Source organism: Aptenodytes forsteri, unplaced genomic scaffold (genome assembly GCF_000699145.1).
Source record: "Aptenodytes forsteri isolate BGI_AS27 unplaced genomic scaffold, ASM69914v1 Scaffold32, whole genome shotgun sequence".
Lineage (NCBI taxonomy): Eukaryota > Metazoa > Chordata > Aves > Sphenisciformes > Spheniscidae > Aptenodytes > Aptenodytes forsteri.
This window is the reverse complement of record NW_008795138.1, coordinates 9,883,495-9,903,729: the sequence shown is the minus strand read 5'-3', so window position 1 is coordinate 9,903,729 and position 20,235 is coordinate 9,883,495. Positions and strand designations below refer to the sequence as shown.

The following is a 20,235-nucleotide window of genomic DNA, read 5'->3' as shown; positions in this document are numbered from 1 at the left end:
TGCAAGGGCACCTGGGAAGGTGGGGTAGTCACGGAGGAGACGTGCCTGCTGCGCCGGGCAGGAACTTGTTGTCATTGTCCCCTTTCCCTTAAGTCACTGTGTTCAGCCAGGCGGAGAGAGGATAGGGAATGCTCCGTATCATGCGTCCTGTTGATAATTAAAAGCTTTTTTGGGGGATGTTTCTCTGCATGTCTCTTGTATGATTTGATAAAAAGCCTTTGGTTGGAATGCCTAGGGATGTAACTCAGCAAATATGATTTTTTTTGTTCATAAATTTGTTTGCTCCTTGCAGCATGTAGGTTAAGGTTTCTGCCTTGAGTAGCAACTAAAAAGCACCATCAAGCGGTTCACTATTTTATTTTATAAAGTTTTTTAAAACTTATAAGAACTTGAAATACAAATATCAATTTCAGCCTCTTGAAAAAAATATACTTTAAAGCTCAATAGTTTTGTGCATGTAAAATTTAATATTCTTGACATCTTTCTGGCTTAAAAATGCCTAACCTCTTTATTTTGAACAGAAACACACAATGAATTTTATCCTGTACCACCTCCATACAGTGTAGCTACCTCTCTTCCTACTTACGATGAAGCAGAGAAGGCCAAAGCTGCAGCAATGGCAGCTGCTGCAGCAGAAGTTGCCCAACGAGTAAGTGTTATAGTTCTGCTTTATTTCAATTTTGTGCAACATGTTAGGCTAATCTAATTAATTATGTATAACAATTGGGCCCATATTATGGCCTATTTAGTAAAAAAATGGTGGGTTGGTGATTTAAATATTTTGGATGCTTAGGTTTTGTATAGATAGTGTAAGTTAGTTGTAAAGTACTATGAAAAGCATATCATATTCACTCTTTTCTGAGGCATAACTGCTGTCTAAACAGCTTTAAAAGTCAAATTTTGCCCTGTTTTAATAGTTTATCCAATGTTTTGTCATCTTTTAATTAGGTATCTGCTACTAATGTTACTTTGTAGAGTTATTGCTGATATTTAGCGTTTCAGATGGTTAAAAAAAAAAATTAATGAACAAAGTAGACCTTTAGAGAGGAAGGAGAATTCCAACAGTCTGGAAGGGACAAAACCCCAAATAATGTATGTCTATTTTAAAAAGAAAGGTCCCTGTTGTTTGCTCCATGAAAACTTTAACACTGAAGTTCAAAGAAATGTTCCAAGTGCTCTCAAACAAACAAAAAACCCCACACCACAAGTTATGATAAACCATAAATTAAGTAATAGGTATATACTCAGTGTTTATAGTTTTGTAAGAATTAACATTACAAAGAATACAGTCTTCAAAATAGAGAACTGATACCTGCAATTAGTGTTAAATGTTAGTTTTGTAAGCAAAGTTCTTCCTTTTTTTTTTTTCTCCCAAGTTTTGGAATGTGGAAATTCTGCTGTATGGTAGTATTGGCCATAATATACTATACCCAAATTAGGCTTTCAGTGCTTTCACTAAAAATCTCCACCTTCAGATCAAATATGGTTGCATTTGGGATGCATTTAAAATCTTACTGACTGCAGTGTGCTTGTGACTGGAAAAAAAATTCTGCTCACCCAGTGGGAGGCTGTTCCTTCCTTGATTGCTGTGCAGTAATCACAGTGCACAACACTCACTTTAAGGTATGCACAGATAAAGTTCAAGTGGATTTGTGTAACATCGCCAGTGAACGTGTTACACAAATCTGTTTTACTAAATGCAGTAGGGAACCAGGGACACTGGAATGGTTATTTGCCAAGTTTCTGCTATGAGGTGATGATCTCCAGTTGTAACCTTTTAACTGCTTTAGCAGGAGGTTGGTTTCTATGTAGTCTGTCCTTACTGCTTGTCATGCAAGTAAAACTTTTGCTGAAATAGTGGTCTGAATGAAACCCTCAATCTGAAATTATAAACCTTTAAACTTACTTGGAACACTAGCAACCCAAACCTTCAACTTTTAGAGTACCATTACCAGTCCTGTGATGCTTCACACAGGACGTGTGCAACTCTCTTGCAAGATCCTTGTTGCTTTTAACTTTGTATGTCTAGAACTCTGAGGTGAAAGTTTCAGACATACAAGCAATCTTCCTTGACCTGAATTCTACAGGGAAAACCTCAGGCTGGGGTTCAGCCAATTTCAAGAATAAAGCTAAGCAAAAAAAACCCCCAAAAATCACTGGTTTTTGTCTTGTCATTTTAAGCCTTTTTTTTTTTACTTTGGAGAACCCTTTCTCACAAGTTCAGGTCACTGTTAGAAACATCTTTTGCCCTTCCTCAGAAAATCTGCCTGGTTTTGGCCAAATTACAAGTTTTTGAAAAATTAGTTTCCACAGTTGATACATACAGCTTCAAATTTAGTAAACATGTGGAGATTGTCTTACATGAACAAGTTTAGACTGCTCATAGCTCTGAAGGGGATGGGACTGCAGACGTGCTGTCCCCAGAGAACATTCTCAAATGTTCTGTATCAGAGTAGGATTACGGGACTAAAAGTAGATATACTTTATGACTGCTCTTGACTGCTTTTGGTGAAAACACTGGAAGTGAGAAACAGGAATTTCTGGTGTGCCCTGAAGTAGTTCTATTATCGTTGGCCTTCAGTTAGAAGGGAAGGGGAAAGCCACTTGATTCAACTGCAAGGGTATCAATGTTAGGTGGAGCGAAGAAGGACAATGGCTCTGAGCTTCTGAAGCTTATGTGTTGTGGGAAGAGAAGTCTGGTTTTGGTTGGGCAAGGAGGTAACTAGCTCAAAGTGAACACAGGCAGGGATCAGAGAGGATGGGTCCAAGTCCAAATAAGAAAAGGCAGGGGTGAACGGAGAGCAGTGGTATGGAGGGAGTACAGAGAGATTTAGATGAGAAACAGGAGGGAGAAGGATAAACTGGGATTGGTGGAGAAAGGAACCCAAGTGGGGACAAAATGTGGTACTGGGAAAGGAGCTGAAGCTGGTGTGTGAAACGAGGAGTAGGGAAGGAGAAGGGATCTGGAGTTAAGAGGTAGGAGAGTAGGATATGGTGACAAAGTGAGAAATAAACTTTTACATAGTCTGTTTTTCCAAAATGTATAGTAGAAGTTGATGTTCAAGAACTAGGTGCTGACACCACAAGAATTTGACTTACTTATGAAGAATCTGTAGGAACACACCATCATTCCCCCAAAGCAGAGATTGGCTGAAAAGTTGTAGACTTACGGCAGTGCTAAGTTAGTATCAGAAGTCTATTCAGTGTACCTAAAAGCCACAGTCCTGCTGACTGCTGAAGATCTCAAGTTTGATAGAATTTCTGCTCAGTTTGCTTCTGTGTTTTTTATTTTCTTTTTTTAAAGCACACGCACGTACACATGCAGCTATATTAAAGAAACAGTATGAAAGGTTGCAAAGTTGAGATTTGGGGAAAAAGTAGGAAATGCTGAAGTTGAGTTCCAGTTTTGTAGATGATATTAAAAATTATGTGCCGTCACATTTTTAATTAATGCCATTTTAATTACCACGTGACACTGCCACAAAATCCCTGCCTTATTTAATACCTCTGATGGAGTTATGCTGGGGTGGAATAAGACTCTGTAATAAGACTGTCTTAATCTGGCAGATGCCTGGAATAAGAAAAAAGGTCATGTTATGGTTAGAGTGGTGGTTTGCCATCTTGAAGGGAAGGATATTGATCCTTAGCTCTGAATACCCATGGAAGAACAGATAAGTGACTTAAACTTTGCACTACTGATATGTATTTAATTGTTTTCTCACTTTCACTGTCTGGGAGATCACAAGCAGTGACGGCTGCAGATGGTATCTGACTTGCATATTACACACTTTGCAAAACATACACAGACCGTATAACGTATTTTTTTTCAGTTTTTATTTTCAGCCTTACGAAATTAGTGCTCTTATGAATGTGAACTCTGATCTGTGCCTCTAGTTGCTTCCTCATAAAACGAGGATATATTGCCTATTCACTACAATAATGTGAACAGTTGGAAAAAGGTTCATTCAAGGTAACATAAGGACATTTAACATGAACCTGATAATTATTTCATGGTATACTTAAAAGTGTGCAGTAAAGGAAGGTACAAACTTACTCATTGAGCAAAAGAGAGGAAAACGGTATAAAAAGGCAGCACACTTAATAAACAGCTTTCATATTTTTTTCCCCTGAATTGTGTAGGGATCTTACAAAAAACATTAGTGTGATCATACTAAAGACTTCATCATAGGCCCTGCATCCACAGATTGTACGAACAATCTAAACTTAACATTTACTGAAAATTTCAGTACTTGTTTTTGTAGTTCTTTGTGTAGCTTGTCTTACAAGAATAGATTGTGTATAAACACTTATTTCTTTCAAATGCTCCCAGATAGCTCAATGTATCAAAGAAATTGTAGCAGCCCTATGTCATCGGTAGTGATGGCATTAGTTACCCTGGCTTTTGATGTTTTCCTTTTCAAATTTTCAAGGTCAGTTTTGAAAGGTCAATTTAAATGGACGAAAATATTGCTAACAGTTAAATGACTTGTTTGTATGTTGCAATGAATGGCTTTTACTTAATGCTTTTCAGTTGCATTTGTCTTATGTTTTTCTGTTTTTACATGCTTAGCACGCCCAGTTTAGGGAGTCTAGGAGTCTGTTTGATGAAATATTCCTCAGTCGTCCAGAGGTATGGTATAGTTCTCTCTAGTTTAGACTTTAACTTTGAATTTTCCTGCTGGCAAACAAATGCTTCTGGGATTCGTTGTGCCTTTTTTCCCCCCACCATTAACTTCTCCATATTGTTTTGTATGCTGAAGGTATCATTTATGGGGTTTATTAAGTAATTTGACCCTGTCCTCAGAAGTTTTTCTCTGTAAATCCACTGCATTGAGAAGAGTTACATCAGTTTAGTTATCCAAGGGGTTCCTGAAAACTTGGGTTCTTTACTTGATTAAAGGTGGTTGTCTCGCTCTACTCCATGCTAGGTTTCAATTTGATAGAAGGTAAAAGGCATTGGGGCGAAAAAACAGTCCTCTTTTTGCAGAATACTACAGAGAGCACTGTAGTTTCAGAGGACTTAATAGGTTTGACTTCAGTAGATGCTGTGTGCCATTTGATATTCTTTTGCTTAGAGAAATTACTGTGTGACATGCCATTTATGTTGATAATATATTTTGCTGTTTAGATGTTTCTCTGATCATAGGAACAGTAAGTTTTCTGTTTATACAGATCTCAGCATATTTAGCAAACAAGAAATATTGTCTGTGCTTCTTAATATGGCTAAATTTGTCAAAAATCAATATGAGATACTGAAACAGTATTACATATTTTACGGATTTTTGTGTGTTGTTATATGACATTCTTCTCATTAAAAAAGAAAAAATACATATAAATAAAATATGTAATTATTCTCATTGATAAAAATGTCAATATCTAATAGAAGTATTACTGTGAAATTACGTTTAGTTCTAAGCATCAGCAGAGAAGACAGCCATTCTGCATTGTCCCTTTTCATTCCTCAATGAATGGTGGCAAACAATTTATATTTTGAAGAAAGGCTGGGGCAGTTGACACCAACTAGATCAAATGAGAGCACTGTGACAGACAGCCAATATTAGCGGGGCTTGAGCAGTGGCTAATTAGTGTCTTCTATCTGCAGGACTGATCATAAAACCACATAATATTAAATGATGTAGATACAGGCTGGACATGATTTAAGCTCAGGAAACTGTTTAATTTCTTAAACGTTCTGATAATTTTCATATGCAAATTTTTGGAGACAGTAAATAGAACTCAGTTTAATATAATTCCCTTTTGACATTGAGTGTGATAAATTACAATTTGTTCACACTTACTACAACAGTGCCTGCTTGCAACTGTCTGCTTTCATGTCCCTGGGTTGTATATTGACCTGTGTTTCTCACACGTGTAAATCTTGGAGAAGCCTGTGCATATAGAGAAACCTGCTAACTTGTTACTGTAGCTGAACAAAATTTTCTTTTTCTGAAGCAACATTTGACATAGAGCGTGATTCACTAACTGGTTTGGAAATGCCAGTATGAAGTACAGTAGTTAGCAGACAGTCTAAAAAAAAGTCCAAGAATTATTTTGTATGGGGTTTTCTAGACCTTCTGAAATGAAAATTGAAAGTATTTTTTGTTGTCCTGACTTGAAAAAGGAACTTTTGCGGCATACATTTCAGAGATAACCAGATTCAAATGCAGCTCTTTGTTTAATGCATTTTCAGCCCTTCCTTCCCTTCCCTGCCCTTCCCCCCCATCAGTCTTGTGGCTGCAGCAAAGTTGAGCTAAATAAACTAATGCTTTCACAGTCACTAAGATGACCATTTAGGGACATCTGAAATTATATAGAATTGAATTATAGCCCCTTAAGATTGTTGTTCAACTAGCTTTTTGTGCTTTCTGTGGAATTGTCTATGTGAATAGCAGTGTTTTTAAAGTAAGTTATCTGATACAGAGTCTTGGTTAATTAATCTGAAATAAAGAGCACAGCTGGAATTTCACGGCCATGTTATGAAGAGTAAAGCTGGCTGCCTTGAGTTGGTACAGTTCATTCTAGCACATTTTTAACCATAATCGCTATACCCTGGTAAATTATTTTGCTGTGTTGACAAAGGTGGACATGTCAATCACACAGAGCTTTAGATCACTGTGATTGTTTAATGCCCTTTTAGTTATGAACTTAATATACAAAATAACATTTGGTACAGCAACTGAATAATGTGTTAGTTACATTATTTTAGTAGTAAGTGTTTGCTGTGGGTGAAACAGCTAAGTAAATCTCACTTGAACTGATCTCCCTTGATTTCATTTTTTTAATAGGTCACTTCTTATCTCAATTCTAATACATTATGATTAATTGGAGAAAAACCAGGAAAAGAATGTTATTCATGCTTATGTCTAGCCCATATTACTGCTGCTACTGACAGCATTATTTAACTTGTATCATCCTGCATTGTTTTGACGTTACTCATTTAAGTATTAAAATGGTGTGTTTAACTGGTTTTACAGTCTTCATCAGGCTCTCTTTAACTGCTGACATCATGAAAACTTTAACGTTTGCCAGTCTAGAGTCGCAGTAATGTTTTACTTGTGCACAGAACTGCATACGTAAGATCTGCCAAGTTCTGTTGAAAATCAAGTACTGAGAAACAAAACAAACTCATACTTTCAGTATTTTAAGATCTAATATTCTGACACGATGAGAGGAACCTTTGGATTGTTTTGACTGACATCTCTGTTTAGTTTTGTTTGACTTAAAGTACTGCGCTTCTTGAGTTTTAAACACTTCTAATGTGCTCGCGCCCTCTAGTGTCCCTAGAGGTTTTCTTTGTTTTGTGTATGTTTTTCTGTGGGTTATAGCATAGTCAAATTCGTTACTGCAATGCTGTCGCATCAGCAATTTATTTTAAGATACTAACCTTATTCTACATTTTGGGAAGCATTAAAAGACTTTTCTGGCAGGAAAAATATAGAACATACTATGTAGTGATTTTAAAAAAAAATATTTAATAGCTTGGATGCATATCAAGATAGTTACAGTAAAAGAAGATTTCTGTTGGTTTTGATTGTCAAAGTACTCATCTGAAATAATTTCTAGCTTCATTTAAGATGACTAGGCAGTATGTACATATCTTCTACAGAAACTTTTCAGTGAAATTTGGGCTCTGTCAATATAAGCAACAAATAAGAGTTGTTTTATAGATACGAATTATCTTTCTTTTAAACTTCCTTGATGTGGACGTGTTACAGAAATGTCAATTTTCTTCTAGATTTGGAAACATAATTAATACTTTAATCCTACAGATAGTTATTCTAAAATAAACTTTTCACTAAATTATCACTAACCTGTAAATCCAGGAAGAAGAGTATCCACCACGGGATGATTTCAGTGATGCAGATCAGCTTAGAGTGGGCAATGATGGCATCTTCATGTTGGCATTTTTCAGTAAGTTATCTTGTATCCCAGACCTACTGAGGTATATCTTAATTGTACCTTATTTCTATGGAATATAAAAGATAGCTGTGGAAAAACTGCATTAATGTACTGTAATGAATGGATTTTTTTTACCTGTACACAGATATAAACACTTCCTGTTCCAGATGTAGCAAATATGTTGCACTTTTTTTCTGTGGCATCTGTCACAAATAAGGGGACAAAGCAAAATCGTAGTAAATGTTCCGAGGCATAGCAAGGCTGCACTGTTAACTACGAATTGGGAAATTCTGTCATCTTCTAGTTGGACTACCAACTTGAATTAAAGGCTGGATCACAGAAATCTGGCAATCGATTTTTAAGTAGAAGAAATTTGAGAGAGTGATGATGTGCTATATAAAAGTTGCTGATGTTAGCGTAGTGAATTAAATAGCTGTGGGTGGATTTTTCGAACAAATCCAACAACGCTTATTTTCAGGTTGAACTAATCACTAGCATGTAAAAATGTGGATCACAGAAATCTGGCAATCGATTTTTAAGTAGAAGAAATTTGAGAGAGTGATGATGTGCTATATAAAAGTTGCTGATGTTAGCGTAGTGAATTTAAATAGCTGTGGGTGGATTTTTCGAACAAATCCAACAACGCTTATTTTGAACTAATCACTAGCATATAAAAATGTACTGTCTTCAGGTAACGTCTGATTGCAACCAGCACTACTATGGCACTTCTTCAGGTACTGTGTGTGCGCACTGTGCATGCCTTATCTTGTAACTTACGTACTGCATTGAGCAAAGTTAGATTTAGCCACTATAAGTTACTTCTAGAAAGAAGCTGCTTCTGTTTTGCCAATTGCATAGTTCTTTCTAATTTCTGAGGATATTTTCCCTTTCTGAAGCAAAGGTGTTTGGCAGCCTGGATGGAAGCTTGGTGTTGGGGACGTAGCTGTCCTTTTTAGCATTCATCAGGATGAAAGCTGATTAATTATCCACTGAAATCTCCTTTATGTCTTTCAAGCTAGATCTAATCTTAGTTCTTTTTTCTTTAATGTCTTTCACAGTCTCTTTATTTAACAGATGCAGGTTACAGAACTTTCACAAAAGTTTTTTCCATGTTGGCATACGAAGTACTAGGACAATGTGGTGTTTGCATCTTGGGATAAAAATATATGTCTACCTCACATAGTAAATACATAAATACATATATAGGGTAACAAAGTGAGTTTTGTAGTCTGACCTCTTTCTGTAGTTGGACCATAGAAAGGGTATATATTCTTGGGGGAAAAGGGGGGGTATGGCTTAATTTTTCTCTTTCTGTTTTTTCCCCCTTCCCTATGTGTTACAACTTTTTGTATTTCACCTATGTAGGTTCTGTAGTGTGTGAACTTGCTCTTGCTTTTAAATCCTGGTTCAGGCCTTCATTAGCACTGCACTTGGAGGTCAAGTGGATTTTTGGCTCTAATATGTTTTAAGTCCTTAAAATCACAGCTGAGAACAGACTTGTTAGCTTGCAGCTAGGAGCACAGTAATAGTGAAAATCCTGCTATGCAGAAGCTGAACTGGAATCAAAGGCTCCAGAAGGGCTCCAATGATATTCACATGCAGTTGGCCAAAACTGCATGCCCAGAACCTTGTGTGCACCTTCCAGAATGCAGACGTTTACTTGGATAAACTGGCAACTTTCTCTTCAAATAGCTGTTTAGCTGAGACTGACTGCACAGAGCACTACTTTTACACATTTAACAAAAATACTCTGTAGATCATAATTTTTCTTGATTATTCTGAGACTGTGTTACTGCCAACTTTGCTCGCTTATGAATGAAATGCATAAATGAGGGCTTACACATTGCAAGATATTTATGCAAGTGTGTGCTTAATTGGGATCTGTGTTGGCTGTTATGGATACCGGTTACATATGGAAATTGATAAAGTTTACTTGTTTGTGTGCATAGTATGAGGAGTTCACAAAAATTCATAGCATTTATAGACCTGTAATATCAATTTTCAGTAGTTTTTCTTAGGGAAATTGGAGAACTAAATGAAAAAGGAGCTTAACTTAATAAGGGTAGATCGTAAATAGTGGGTGGTGCATTCCTGTCCCTCTAATAAGGAGATAAGTCTCCATAAAGTTGATGTATGTAGATTTAAGAGAGCAGAAATTAAAATGAAGTTTACAGTATGGCTATCTTCTGGTTTTTTTCAGGGTGGGATGTGTTTAAACACTTCAAGTAGAGGTTGGCAGATCACAGACAGCTTAGAATAAGTTCCCTCACTTAGTTAAAATGCAGAACAGTGTCAGGAACTGTGCTCTAGTGAGAGGAGCATGGAACGAATGGCTTGTTCCAGATGTGCTCTCCCACCTCCTCCTGTGACTGTTATGTACAGTGTCAGCAGAAGGATCTTGGGGGGGGGGGGGGGGGATGGGGGGGGGGGGTGGGGAACAGGCTGCCTTTGTTTTAAATATAAAACAGTGAAGTTAGCTTTTTTAATTTAATTTTATTCAACTGAAGTATAATAAAATGAACTTTTTACTAAGCTTACCTGCATATTGCAATCGACTAGTGATATGTAGCTACCATCTAGTGGTAGCTGCCCAAGTTGCATAAAATTGCTGTCTTGAGGCCATCTAGTGGCCAGATCTGTTTTGTTTGGGTTTTTTGTTTGTTTCAGGAGCTTGGTGCATGCAAGTTACAAACCTGTTTCCCACCTAAGTTGTAAAGTACTGTTCTGGTTAGCATAACTAAATAGAATGAGACGATATACTCTAAAGAATAAAAGTCCTTTGCATGAACAGGTGGGTTTTTTGCTTTAGCACTTGATTCAGAAACTTACTGGAAAAATTTGGAAAACAACCTATTTTATTTCTAATATGTGGTAAAATCATATATTTTGAGAAATTGGTGTTGCTCTTGAAATCTGCGATTATGTTGGTGAGCAAGGAATCTGCTCTCTAATGGTCAGGGCTGTTGTTTGTCAGTTTCTGATTTTGAGGTAAATGAATATATTAGTGAATATATTCCATTTTGCTGTGAATGCGAAATGCAACAAATTTTGCTATCGGACCACTTCATATATTTTTTTCTGTTATGGATTTTTAAGTCAGCTGTACCTTATGCAGCATAGTAGAAACTTCTCAGAATGCCAGAGGAAGTTGTTAATTGGTGAGTTTCTCAGAGCGATTTTTTTTTTTTTTGTATGCACAACAAAAAGGAGGAATTTCTGAGCTGTTTCTTTCCATTTTGAATACAGCTGTAATGGTGATAGAGCAAGTAACTGTTGTGACCTAAAGGGTTTGGTTTTCATGCTTAATCTGCCCATAGTGGAATTCTTTCAAATCACGTCTGATTTGCTCATCCTGGTTCATTATGTGAAGGAGGTAATTTTGGGCAGTAATAAAAGGCTTATATGGTTTTCCCTTATATTTAAGGAGTGCTTTAGAAATATCAACCAGCCCTTTCACCTGTGGGCCCCAGAAGGAATTGTGGAGCTCATCTAGATTCTTTGAAACCATTGAGGGGAGTTTTGGGTTGTCCTTACAACCTAGGAAAAATGAATATTAATTTGAACCTCACAGGTGGGTTAATAAGGAAGAAGAAATGGAGAAAAGTGTTCAATCATACAGCTGAAGTTCAAGTTCTCATATAGAGATCTGATTTGTTCTTTTTGAGCAACACCTGGGCAATTTAAACACTGTACAACTCACACCAATAAAGTCTCATGATGTGGAGAAATGTAAGTGTACATATCGTCCCAGATGCTATATTGGAACAGATAAGTAACCATACCAAAATTTTGTGAACTAATCTTCATACAGTTTTCGAAGCTATTAGATGCTTCAAGCAGTCAATAAACTGCATACAAGCTAGGATATCTACTTAGGGGCTTTCAGGTGGGCACCAGTTGGAAGGCAGAGTTGTAGCATGAGCTCAGGATGAGCACAGCCTCCTGTTGTACGCTGCCCGAGGAGCGGTAAGCATGGTCTAAATTTCCTGTGGGAGGATTCCTCTGTGTGAATTTAGGAAACCTGACTTCTGTATGTCCACATCACGAATGTGATGCAGGTTTCCCTTAGTGATGCCAGCAAAGCTGAGGGGGAGTCATTTGACTGAAATTGCAAATGTTGGAAGGAGATAAAGGAACTGTTTTGGGAGTGCGTATTTCTGGTTATCAGGGGAGCCTGGCTGACCTTCGTCCACAATCACCTAACTTCTTTCTTAATTAGAAAGAATTTGACTTACATGGTTTCTCCATACATGTTGGATAGAATACAAAATAAATGGAATGAGCAAGCTTCTAGCTGGGCATTAGGAAAAATTTACCAACAAGGGTAATGAAGCAGTAGAAATAAATTGCCTAGGGAAGTTTTTGAACATTCATCACTGAGTAGGAGGAAAAAAAAAAATTGTCCGTTGAAGTTGATAGCAAATGCTTCCAGTGATCATCATCAGACTTCAGGTGAGCCCTTCAGGAAGGAGCAAAAATGTGTCCTGGTTCAAGAATGGAATAAATTCTGTGCAGGAAGGGGAAGAATAATTTCTAGTGGTGCATGAAGATCTGGAAAGTGTTATTTATTGCAGTATGCTTAGTAAACCTAAGCCAGGTGTGAAACATTAAGCTCTTTGGTGTTTGCTGTATATTAAAATAATAAGTCATTGGACAAACAAATCGGGGAATAAAGGATGTAACTGAGCATGGTTGCTTTTTGTGTATATAGTTGCCACTATAATCTTATCACAGGCTTGAGCCATGGTTAATATTTGGAACTGACATAGACCAGTTTTGCTGGCTTCTTTTCTTGATACTGAATATAAACGTAAGTGATTAATGTGTGGCTGTGGAAAGCTAAAAAAGATCAGCAAGTGAAGTGCAAGAACAGTTGAGGAAAAAGCAGATTTGTTCTAGTATGCTTGTCATTATGGTTGCATCTTCTGATGTATTGCAGTATGTACAACTCAAAACCTTTGCACAAGATTGCTTAAAAACTTGAAAAACTAAGTTTTCTTCGTTTACTGTAAATTGTGGGAGTAGAGTGAAAGGATGTGTCAATATTGCTTTGCAGCTTAATGAGCACTGACAAAAAGCAAGCATGGATTAATAAATTATTAATGACAAAGTACAGCTTCATACATCATCTTTGCCTCGCCCCTGTAGTTATTGGAGAATGAAGAATGGCAATGAATGGAAGCTTGTTTGTCAAAACCAAGTTGAATTATTTTACTCCAGCTTCTTTGGAATTGCCAATAGAGAAAAGACTTTTGATTTCTAACTTTAATTTTTGATATGAAAAATCCTATGCTGACCACTTCCCCTCAGAAGAGGGCTTTGGGTGTGGAAATAGCTGATGGATAGCCTTATTTTGCGTGTCAGATTCTAAGACGTCTACAACATTTAGAACACCCCTGTGCTTTTGGCTGGGATTATCTTACTGCAAACCATAAAGAGAAATACAAGTATAACGTAATTGTTGTGGGCGCTACATTGGATATCAAGAAGACTTTTTATTAAAAAAGACCTTTAGTCCAAGTTTCCTCCTCCCAAAAAGCAACTTTTTACCTGTTTTTCATTACGAGTTTTGTTTTCATGAGGAAATAACTCTTAATGGTTATATTCTTTTTATGTGACTTACATTAATATAGACTTACTTTCTCCTCTTGTTGACATTTCAGGAATGTATAAAACTCAGAAATCTTACTTTATCAGTCCCACTTGTCTGTATGGTGTTAGAGTAGCAAAGAAAGAGACTGAAATCATGATGCCAGCGCAGTCAGTGTGAGTTTCATCTAAATGCCTGAAATCTATTAAAAGAAAGAGGACAATAGTTTAAAGTTGGGCGTAAGTATGAATCCAAACGCTAGCAATCTCTGGGATAGGAAACAATTCTTGCTGCAGAGTGGTTAGTCTTGCAGCGGGAGTCTAGAAGATGAGCACAGAACCTGCCTGCATGAAGAGGATGGGCAAACAGAAGTTAAGAACGCTTTTTTCATTAAAACCATGATGTGGTTGTAGCAGCTTGTTAGACTTTCTATCTCATTTTTGGGAATGGCTTTCTTCTTTATGATAGCGATTTCTAGTGTCAGACCAGGAGCATTGTCTGTATCAGAATGTCAGGGGAAGCTGAAGCAGTATGAAGGACAAGGTCATCTCTTTAACTGCTGAACGGTGTCATTTACATTTCGCAAGTGAGTGGATGCAGGCAAATAGTGGAGGATTGCATTTGTTGCAGTAAGAAGCTCACACAATGACTTAGTTGCCTCTATTTAGTAGATAGAGAAGGAAGTAGATACATCTAAAAAAAATAGTAGATGCTTCCTTTTGCTAAGTCTGTCCCCTCACCATTGTATTTTCTCTCTCAGCTTGGTGGAGAAACTTGTGCTGTGGCTTCTCTATGGCAATATAGGGATGAAAATTATGGACAACTTTTATTGCAATAATTAGGTGAGGCAGGAATTACACAGAAAATAACGTTAGTAACTCTTAAGCAGATGCAGCGTAGGCTGCAAAGCTCAGACAACTTGCATGACTGGCAGAGGATATACGTGGAAATCATCGTGGAATAAGATACAGATAGGTAGATGAGGCTAATCTTAATACGGAGAAAAACAATCGGAAGATAGATAAAAATCTTAACTTGTTGCAGTCCTCTCAGAAGCTGGAGATGCATCTCTGAAAGGAAAGAATGGGTTTTGCAACCGGAATGAGACAGTGAAGATGATTTTTGGAGTAGTAATAGGACACAGGGGAGGTGAGGGAGAAGCCACGGGCAAGATTGAAAACATGTAGATGTTATTGTTGCCCATCTTAAATTTGTTAAGATGATGCAACACCAAGGCAATGTTGGGAGAATCTCCCTAATACGTTGCCTAGGTTTTACAGAGGTGGAAGTAATATGTTCCTCATACTGCTGAATACAGGGAATTTTGATTAGGTCCTCGCTGCAGAATTTTTCTAGTGGATGGTTACAGATCAAAACTTAAATGGTGAGATTTTTCTTTCGTATATAGTCTACTTTTATTGGGGTATGTGAACTTGCATAGTTTACAACTTTTGTAATGGTTTATGCCTTTTCTTTCCCATTTGCATTGTCTGCTTATATAAATTGATGGAAGAGCACACTGGTTAAAGGAAAAAAGGCTACTGTGAACAACATTGGAACATGCTGATGCCTTTGCTTTCAGGAGTTGGGCAAACAATTTAGTGTTAAATACCCACCTAAGACTCATCAGTGACTGTGGATTCTATTTTTAATATTCCTTTAGGTCAAATTGAAAGGAAGGTAAAGTTGTCACTGTATTCAACTTTGATTATAAGAACTAATTTTTTTCCCTCTCCTATATTTATGATTGGGAAATCTCTAACTTTTCTAATGCATGTACAAATTAGTTCAGGTGTTATAAAAATCCTTATTTTTTAACATATACCTATTAAAATAGTAAGTATTCTGGGAATTCCTCTAGTCTGCATAGTCCATTAGAAACGTGTCTATCTTCTGTCCTTTTTTGCATGCCTATCTTTGGAGTCACAGTCGAAGTCACCCTTTGTAGCTTGAGTAGTGGGGAGAAAGGGAGAGAGCAGTAAGCTGTTATGCTGCGACAGGAACAGAGGCGCCTTGCAGAACTAGCTTCTGAAATCTGTTGCTTTTAAAAGTATGGTGGATTTGGAGAGCTTGCTTGAAATAGGGAAATGCTGTTTTCAAAACAATGTATCCAAGCTTTCTCAAATGTAAACACTTGTGTTTTGTAAAGATAGGTAAACGTTAGGGTCACAATGTTGTTCTTATGTAATAGAAATGCTCTCTTTTTTTCTTCTCTGCGTATACCAATATTTTATTCGAAGTTGTGTTTTTGGTTTTGGGGGTTTTTTTGTGTTGTGGGTTTTTTGGTGGTTTGTTTTGATTTTTTTTTTTTTTTTTTTTTTTTTTTTAAGATTTGTAATTAGCATAGAAGTAAGCTTTCTCATTGCCACCATCTGTTACCTCTGGCTCTGTCCGAGGCAAGATGTTTTCTCACTTGTACAAAATGACTGTGTGGATGTGAAGTCTTCCAAAACTTCTCTTGGAACTTCAATTTCTTTACAGTTCATGGAATCCCACTGCAGTTTTACAGATTAATTTTGCATTTGTGGACAAATCATTGCATCTTCATGTGGATTGTTGGAGGAGTTGTAACAAGGTTTTAAATTACAAAAAAAGTGGTTGTTTATAGATAATCCTCCCAAACTGACTTTTATTTAAGAAAGCTATTGAACAATTTTCTGTTCCTAATGTTTTGCTATAAGTGTTCAAACTTTTACTGAAAAGACAGACTTTTTTTTTTCTGTGGTGATTTAATGTCTGAATTTTGTGGGTTTTGTTTTTTTCCCCTAAGTTTGGGGATTTAAAACATTAAGGACTTGTGTGCAGGGGTTTTGTTCCCCTCTGCCCCCCTTCCATTCCTGCTTGCCTCTTCAGTGGTTTTTGTGTTTATTGTGGGCTTCCCAACTGTTTTCAATTTTCCACTGTCTTGTCCTCTCCAGAACTCCTGAATTGCCTTCTTCCACCAGCTCCCCCAGCTATTCTGTTTGATGGTTTTCTCATTAGTTGCCCTCACTTACTCCCAAAGGTGGGACATCACCTAATTGGGAATTCCCACACTTTGACCTAATGCACGCAAACTGAATTCAATACAGGTGATGATGTTGATTTGCCAAGTACATATGCAGATATGAAACTTTAAAAACTACTGGGAGTTATGTAAAAGTGTTAATTGAAGTAACAGCAGTAGTTATGCTCAATGTCCTTTTTGTTTCTTGATTTCTTAAGCTTCTATGTAAAACTTCCAAGGCTTCTTATATCTTATGCTTGAATATAGATCTAAAAGAGAAGACAGTAACCAATGAAACATCAGCTTCTCAACTTATCTTCATTTCTATACTATGTTTACAGAGCAAGAGCGGATACTTTTATTCTGTTCGATCCAAACTGGATAAAGCTGAATATGCAGCCTTGATACATGCACGTATGTGTGCATATAACTATATTTTTGGTTATAAAAGTGTAGTAAGGTTTTTTTCTTTGTTTTAATGCAAGTCTTGTATGTTATAGTCCTTTGTTTGCATTTACCCTTCACATCTAGTGTCATCTGGTTAGATTCTGTAGCAATGTAATACTTTCTTTTATGTTGGAATTTTCTCTTGTTTAAAGTAGTAGGTTCCAGCCTGTTTACCATTTGCTTTGTTATTAAGTGACTATACCATGGGGAATGTCTGGGTTCAAAGTCAATCTCTGAAAGCCTGAATTACCGGAAGGGAATTACTGACTGTGTAAGCATGTCCTTATTAGTTTAAAAGTGAAATTAGTGTTAAGTCTGTTTGCTTAGCTATACAGATTAACAGAAGCTACTGTTTCTTTTATTTTATAGTGGCATTTATTTTCAACTGGATTGGATTTTGTTTATCCTTCTGTATAACAAATACCATAGCTGGAAGGTATGGTGCAATCTGTGGATTTGGTCTGTCCCTGATCAAATGGATTCTCATTGTACGGGTATGTTTCTTGATTCACACTGTACAGACTTTGTTTGTAGAACCAAACCATAACAATTTATTCAAGGATATATAATAACGGAATTAAAATTCAGTATGTTAAAGTCTAGTGCTTAACAGAGTGCCTAGAACTTTCTCTGACTTCCACTTTAGTAGAGAATTTACTTGCTATATATTCATACGTGCTTACTAATGATGAAGCTTAATCTATTTTTATCTGACACAGCATTTTACATTTATCTTCCACTAAAATAAATGCAGAATGACTCATTCTTTGTACAAATATTTAAAAGCATACAGAAGAAGTGGAGCAAGTACCTAAAATGACACTGGTATTGTAATGTCCTATATGAAAGATTTATAAATGGCTCAGCCTATCGGGGGCGGGGGGGGGGGGGGGGGGGGGGCTGGAGGAATGGATCAGAAAACATTTCTTCCCTGTATCTGATTCTATTCCTTGTAAGATACCTACTGAATCAAGTAAAAATTGAATATGAAGTTAGTCACATTTTTAGCATCATAGATGCTCAATTTCTTGATGTTTTCACTGCAAGACTAGATACCTTTCAGAAAGGTACGTTAGCCAAATGGAAGTTACTTAGCTGACTAAGTGGATGCTAGATGAAATGTAATGATTCTTTCTGAATAGAAAGAATTCTCCTTGAATTCTACATGTCTGTTAGACACAACATTTAAAATCTCATCCTGTCTAATGAAGAAAGAGCTCTTGGATAACTTAGTCATCTTTTATGCCCTGCCAACTCTGAATAATTTTTTTTTTTTTTTTCTTTCCCTCTCCTGTGTCTGTGCTAGGAACTTAACTTGATTTGGTCTTAGCACGATAGTACAAGGATTGTAGAGAGAAGAGATTGCATGGTCCTTCCTGGACATGTCCTGCATCCTTCTTAGAGCTGAGGGTGATTTTGGTTTTGCTTTTCTTTTTTGCTTCTTCAGGGCAGGGGAATGCTACTGGACCAGATGTGATTCTGGAGTATTTAGTTGGAATTCAGGGTTTGGGATGGAATTTATCTTAAGGGAGCAAGAAGACATGAATTTTTCAACTATGCATTCGTTGAGGATATTTTCAACTTCCCTTGAGGCATACCAAACAGAGGGCAGAACTTGCTCATTGTGTCAGTTTTATTATTCCCGTCTGCTTGAAAATGTGCTCATAACAAACACAAAATTAATATATGCTGAACTTCCTTGAAGAATTACTGTGTTCTAGACTATATTTAAATTCTTGTATACAATCTGTTACTGATTGTAAAATATTAGAGCTGACCAATTCCAAGACCTCGGGGGGGGGTTCATAGTGAAGATTATCATCTTCCTGTGTTGTCTCCCTTTCTTAGAGACAACAGCAGAAAGCTCATAAGGTTTGTTTTAATGGTGAGACACAAGCACGCGTGTGTGCACAAGATTGTTCTGTTCTTTTGTTTCAAGCTCCTCTGAAGGCTTGTGCTGCCCTTTCTCACTCAGGGTCAGTAGTACAAAACTTTATAGTGTCTAAACAGTCCAAGTTCACGTATGCTCTCTCTGTATCCGTGTTTACTGGGGAGGGGGGGAGAACAAAAGCACAATTTTTCTGTTGGGGAAATTCTGCAACCATGCTTCTGCCTAAAGAAAGTGTGAGAGTAACACACATAGGCCAGTATTTGATTACTGGTTTTAGTAAACCTTTCCAATTAAATGAAGTTGTAACTTTAAAAAAAGTGTATTGGCATATATGTTTAGGGAATTCAAAATACTGACTATCAAGTGAGATGGGATTAATAATGTTGTCAACTTCCTGGGAATCGAATATTCATTTGATATTTTAGTGAAGTGTCAAAATATGAAATGCTTACTCTGCCGAATCATAGAAATGCTTACTCTGCTGAATCATAGAAATGCTGGTATTTATATAAGGATAATGTAAGTACCAGTTCTTTAGTTCAACTTAGCAATTCTGTTTCGTGATATTTTTTTCTTGGATTGCCCATAGAAATGAATACAGTACAGGATTAAACCTTTAAAGAATTCACATGATCTGGCTTTATTCTGGAGAAAACATGTGGATCTCAGTGCACAGTTACTTGAAGAAAAAAAGAACTATATCTAGAGTTCTTTAAATGTCTTGGATTTTTATCTGGTTGCGTATGTGGCCCAGTATCTTTTCTTCTTTTTTTTTTTAAAGAGTAAACTGAATTACGTGTTTTCTTGCTTGATACTACTGAAATGTCCTAGAAGTGGCAAATGAGAAGCACTGTGGCAGGATGCAGTAAACATACTGAATGATAGTAGGATGGGAAGTGTACAAAAAGTGTGCAGAGCTACTAAATAGGTTATTTTATTCCTTCTGGCAACTTTTCACACATCTCCCCATTCCTACTTCTTATGTGAGTTTTGGAGACATTTGATTAGCCTTTTTATCAGTGAAGCATGCAGTCTGGAGTCTGGTGAAGGCACAGATACCTGTCTCCGATACCATCACACCCTGCCCTCCAGCTGCCTCCCACATCACAGGGAGGACAAAACTGTCTACCATGGTCACTAACAGGAACAGTTGAAATGCCACTTCAAGGTTCATTTAGCTGCGTTCAGCTCACTGCTGGGAACTGAATGCTGGTTTGAAAATGAAAAGACTTTAATGAGTTGGGGGTCTTTATGGGGCTGGTATTCTTGGCAGCGATTAACAGTAGGGGGTATACAGAAGGTCAAAAGCTCTTCTTTTGAGGGGTCAGCAGAACATCCCTGTCTGATAAGATTAAACTAATGTGGCTTTTGGTGTTAATATCTAAAGCAGCAGGCTGCTGTAATGTGTTTGGGATGGCAGGC

General features: G+C 37.1%; 1 protein-coding gene across 1 annotated transcript in view; it reads left to right on the top strand.

Moving 5' to 3' along the window:
* NDFIP2 (Nedd4 family interacting protein 2) overlaps positions 1–20,235 on the top strand; it is a gene marked incomplete at its 5' end in the record, with an annotated part of 33,467 nt that overhangs the window by 5,299 nt on the left and 7,933 nt on the right. The window contains 3 exons of the mRNA XM_009278471.1: positions 522–649; positions 7,824–7,911; positions 17,292–17,416. Of these exons, the coding sequence (XP_009276746.1) occupies positions 522–649; positions 7,824–7,911; positions 17,292–17,416 (341 nt within the window). The remainder of the gene's footprint in view (positions 1–521; positions 650–7,823; positions 7,912–17,291; positions 17,417–20,235) is intronic.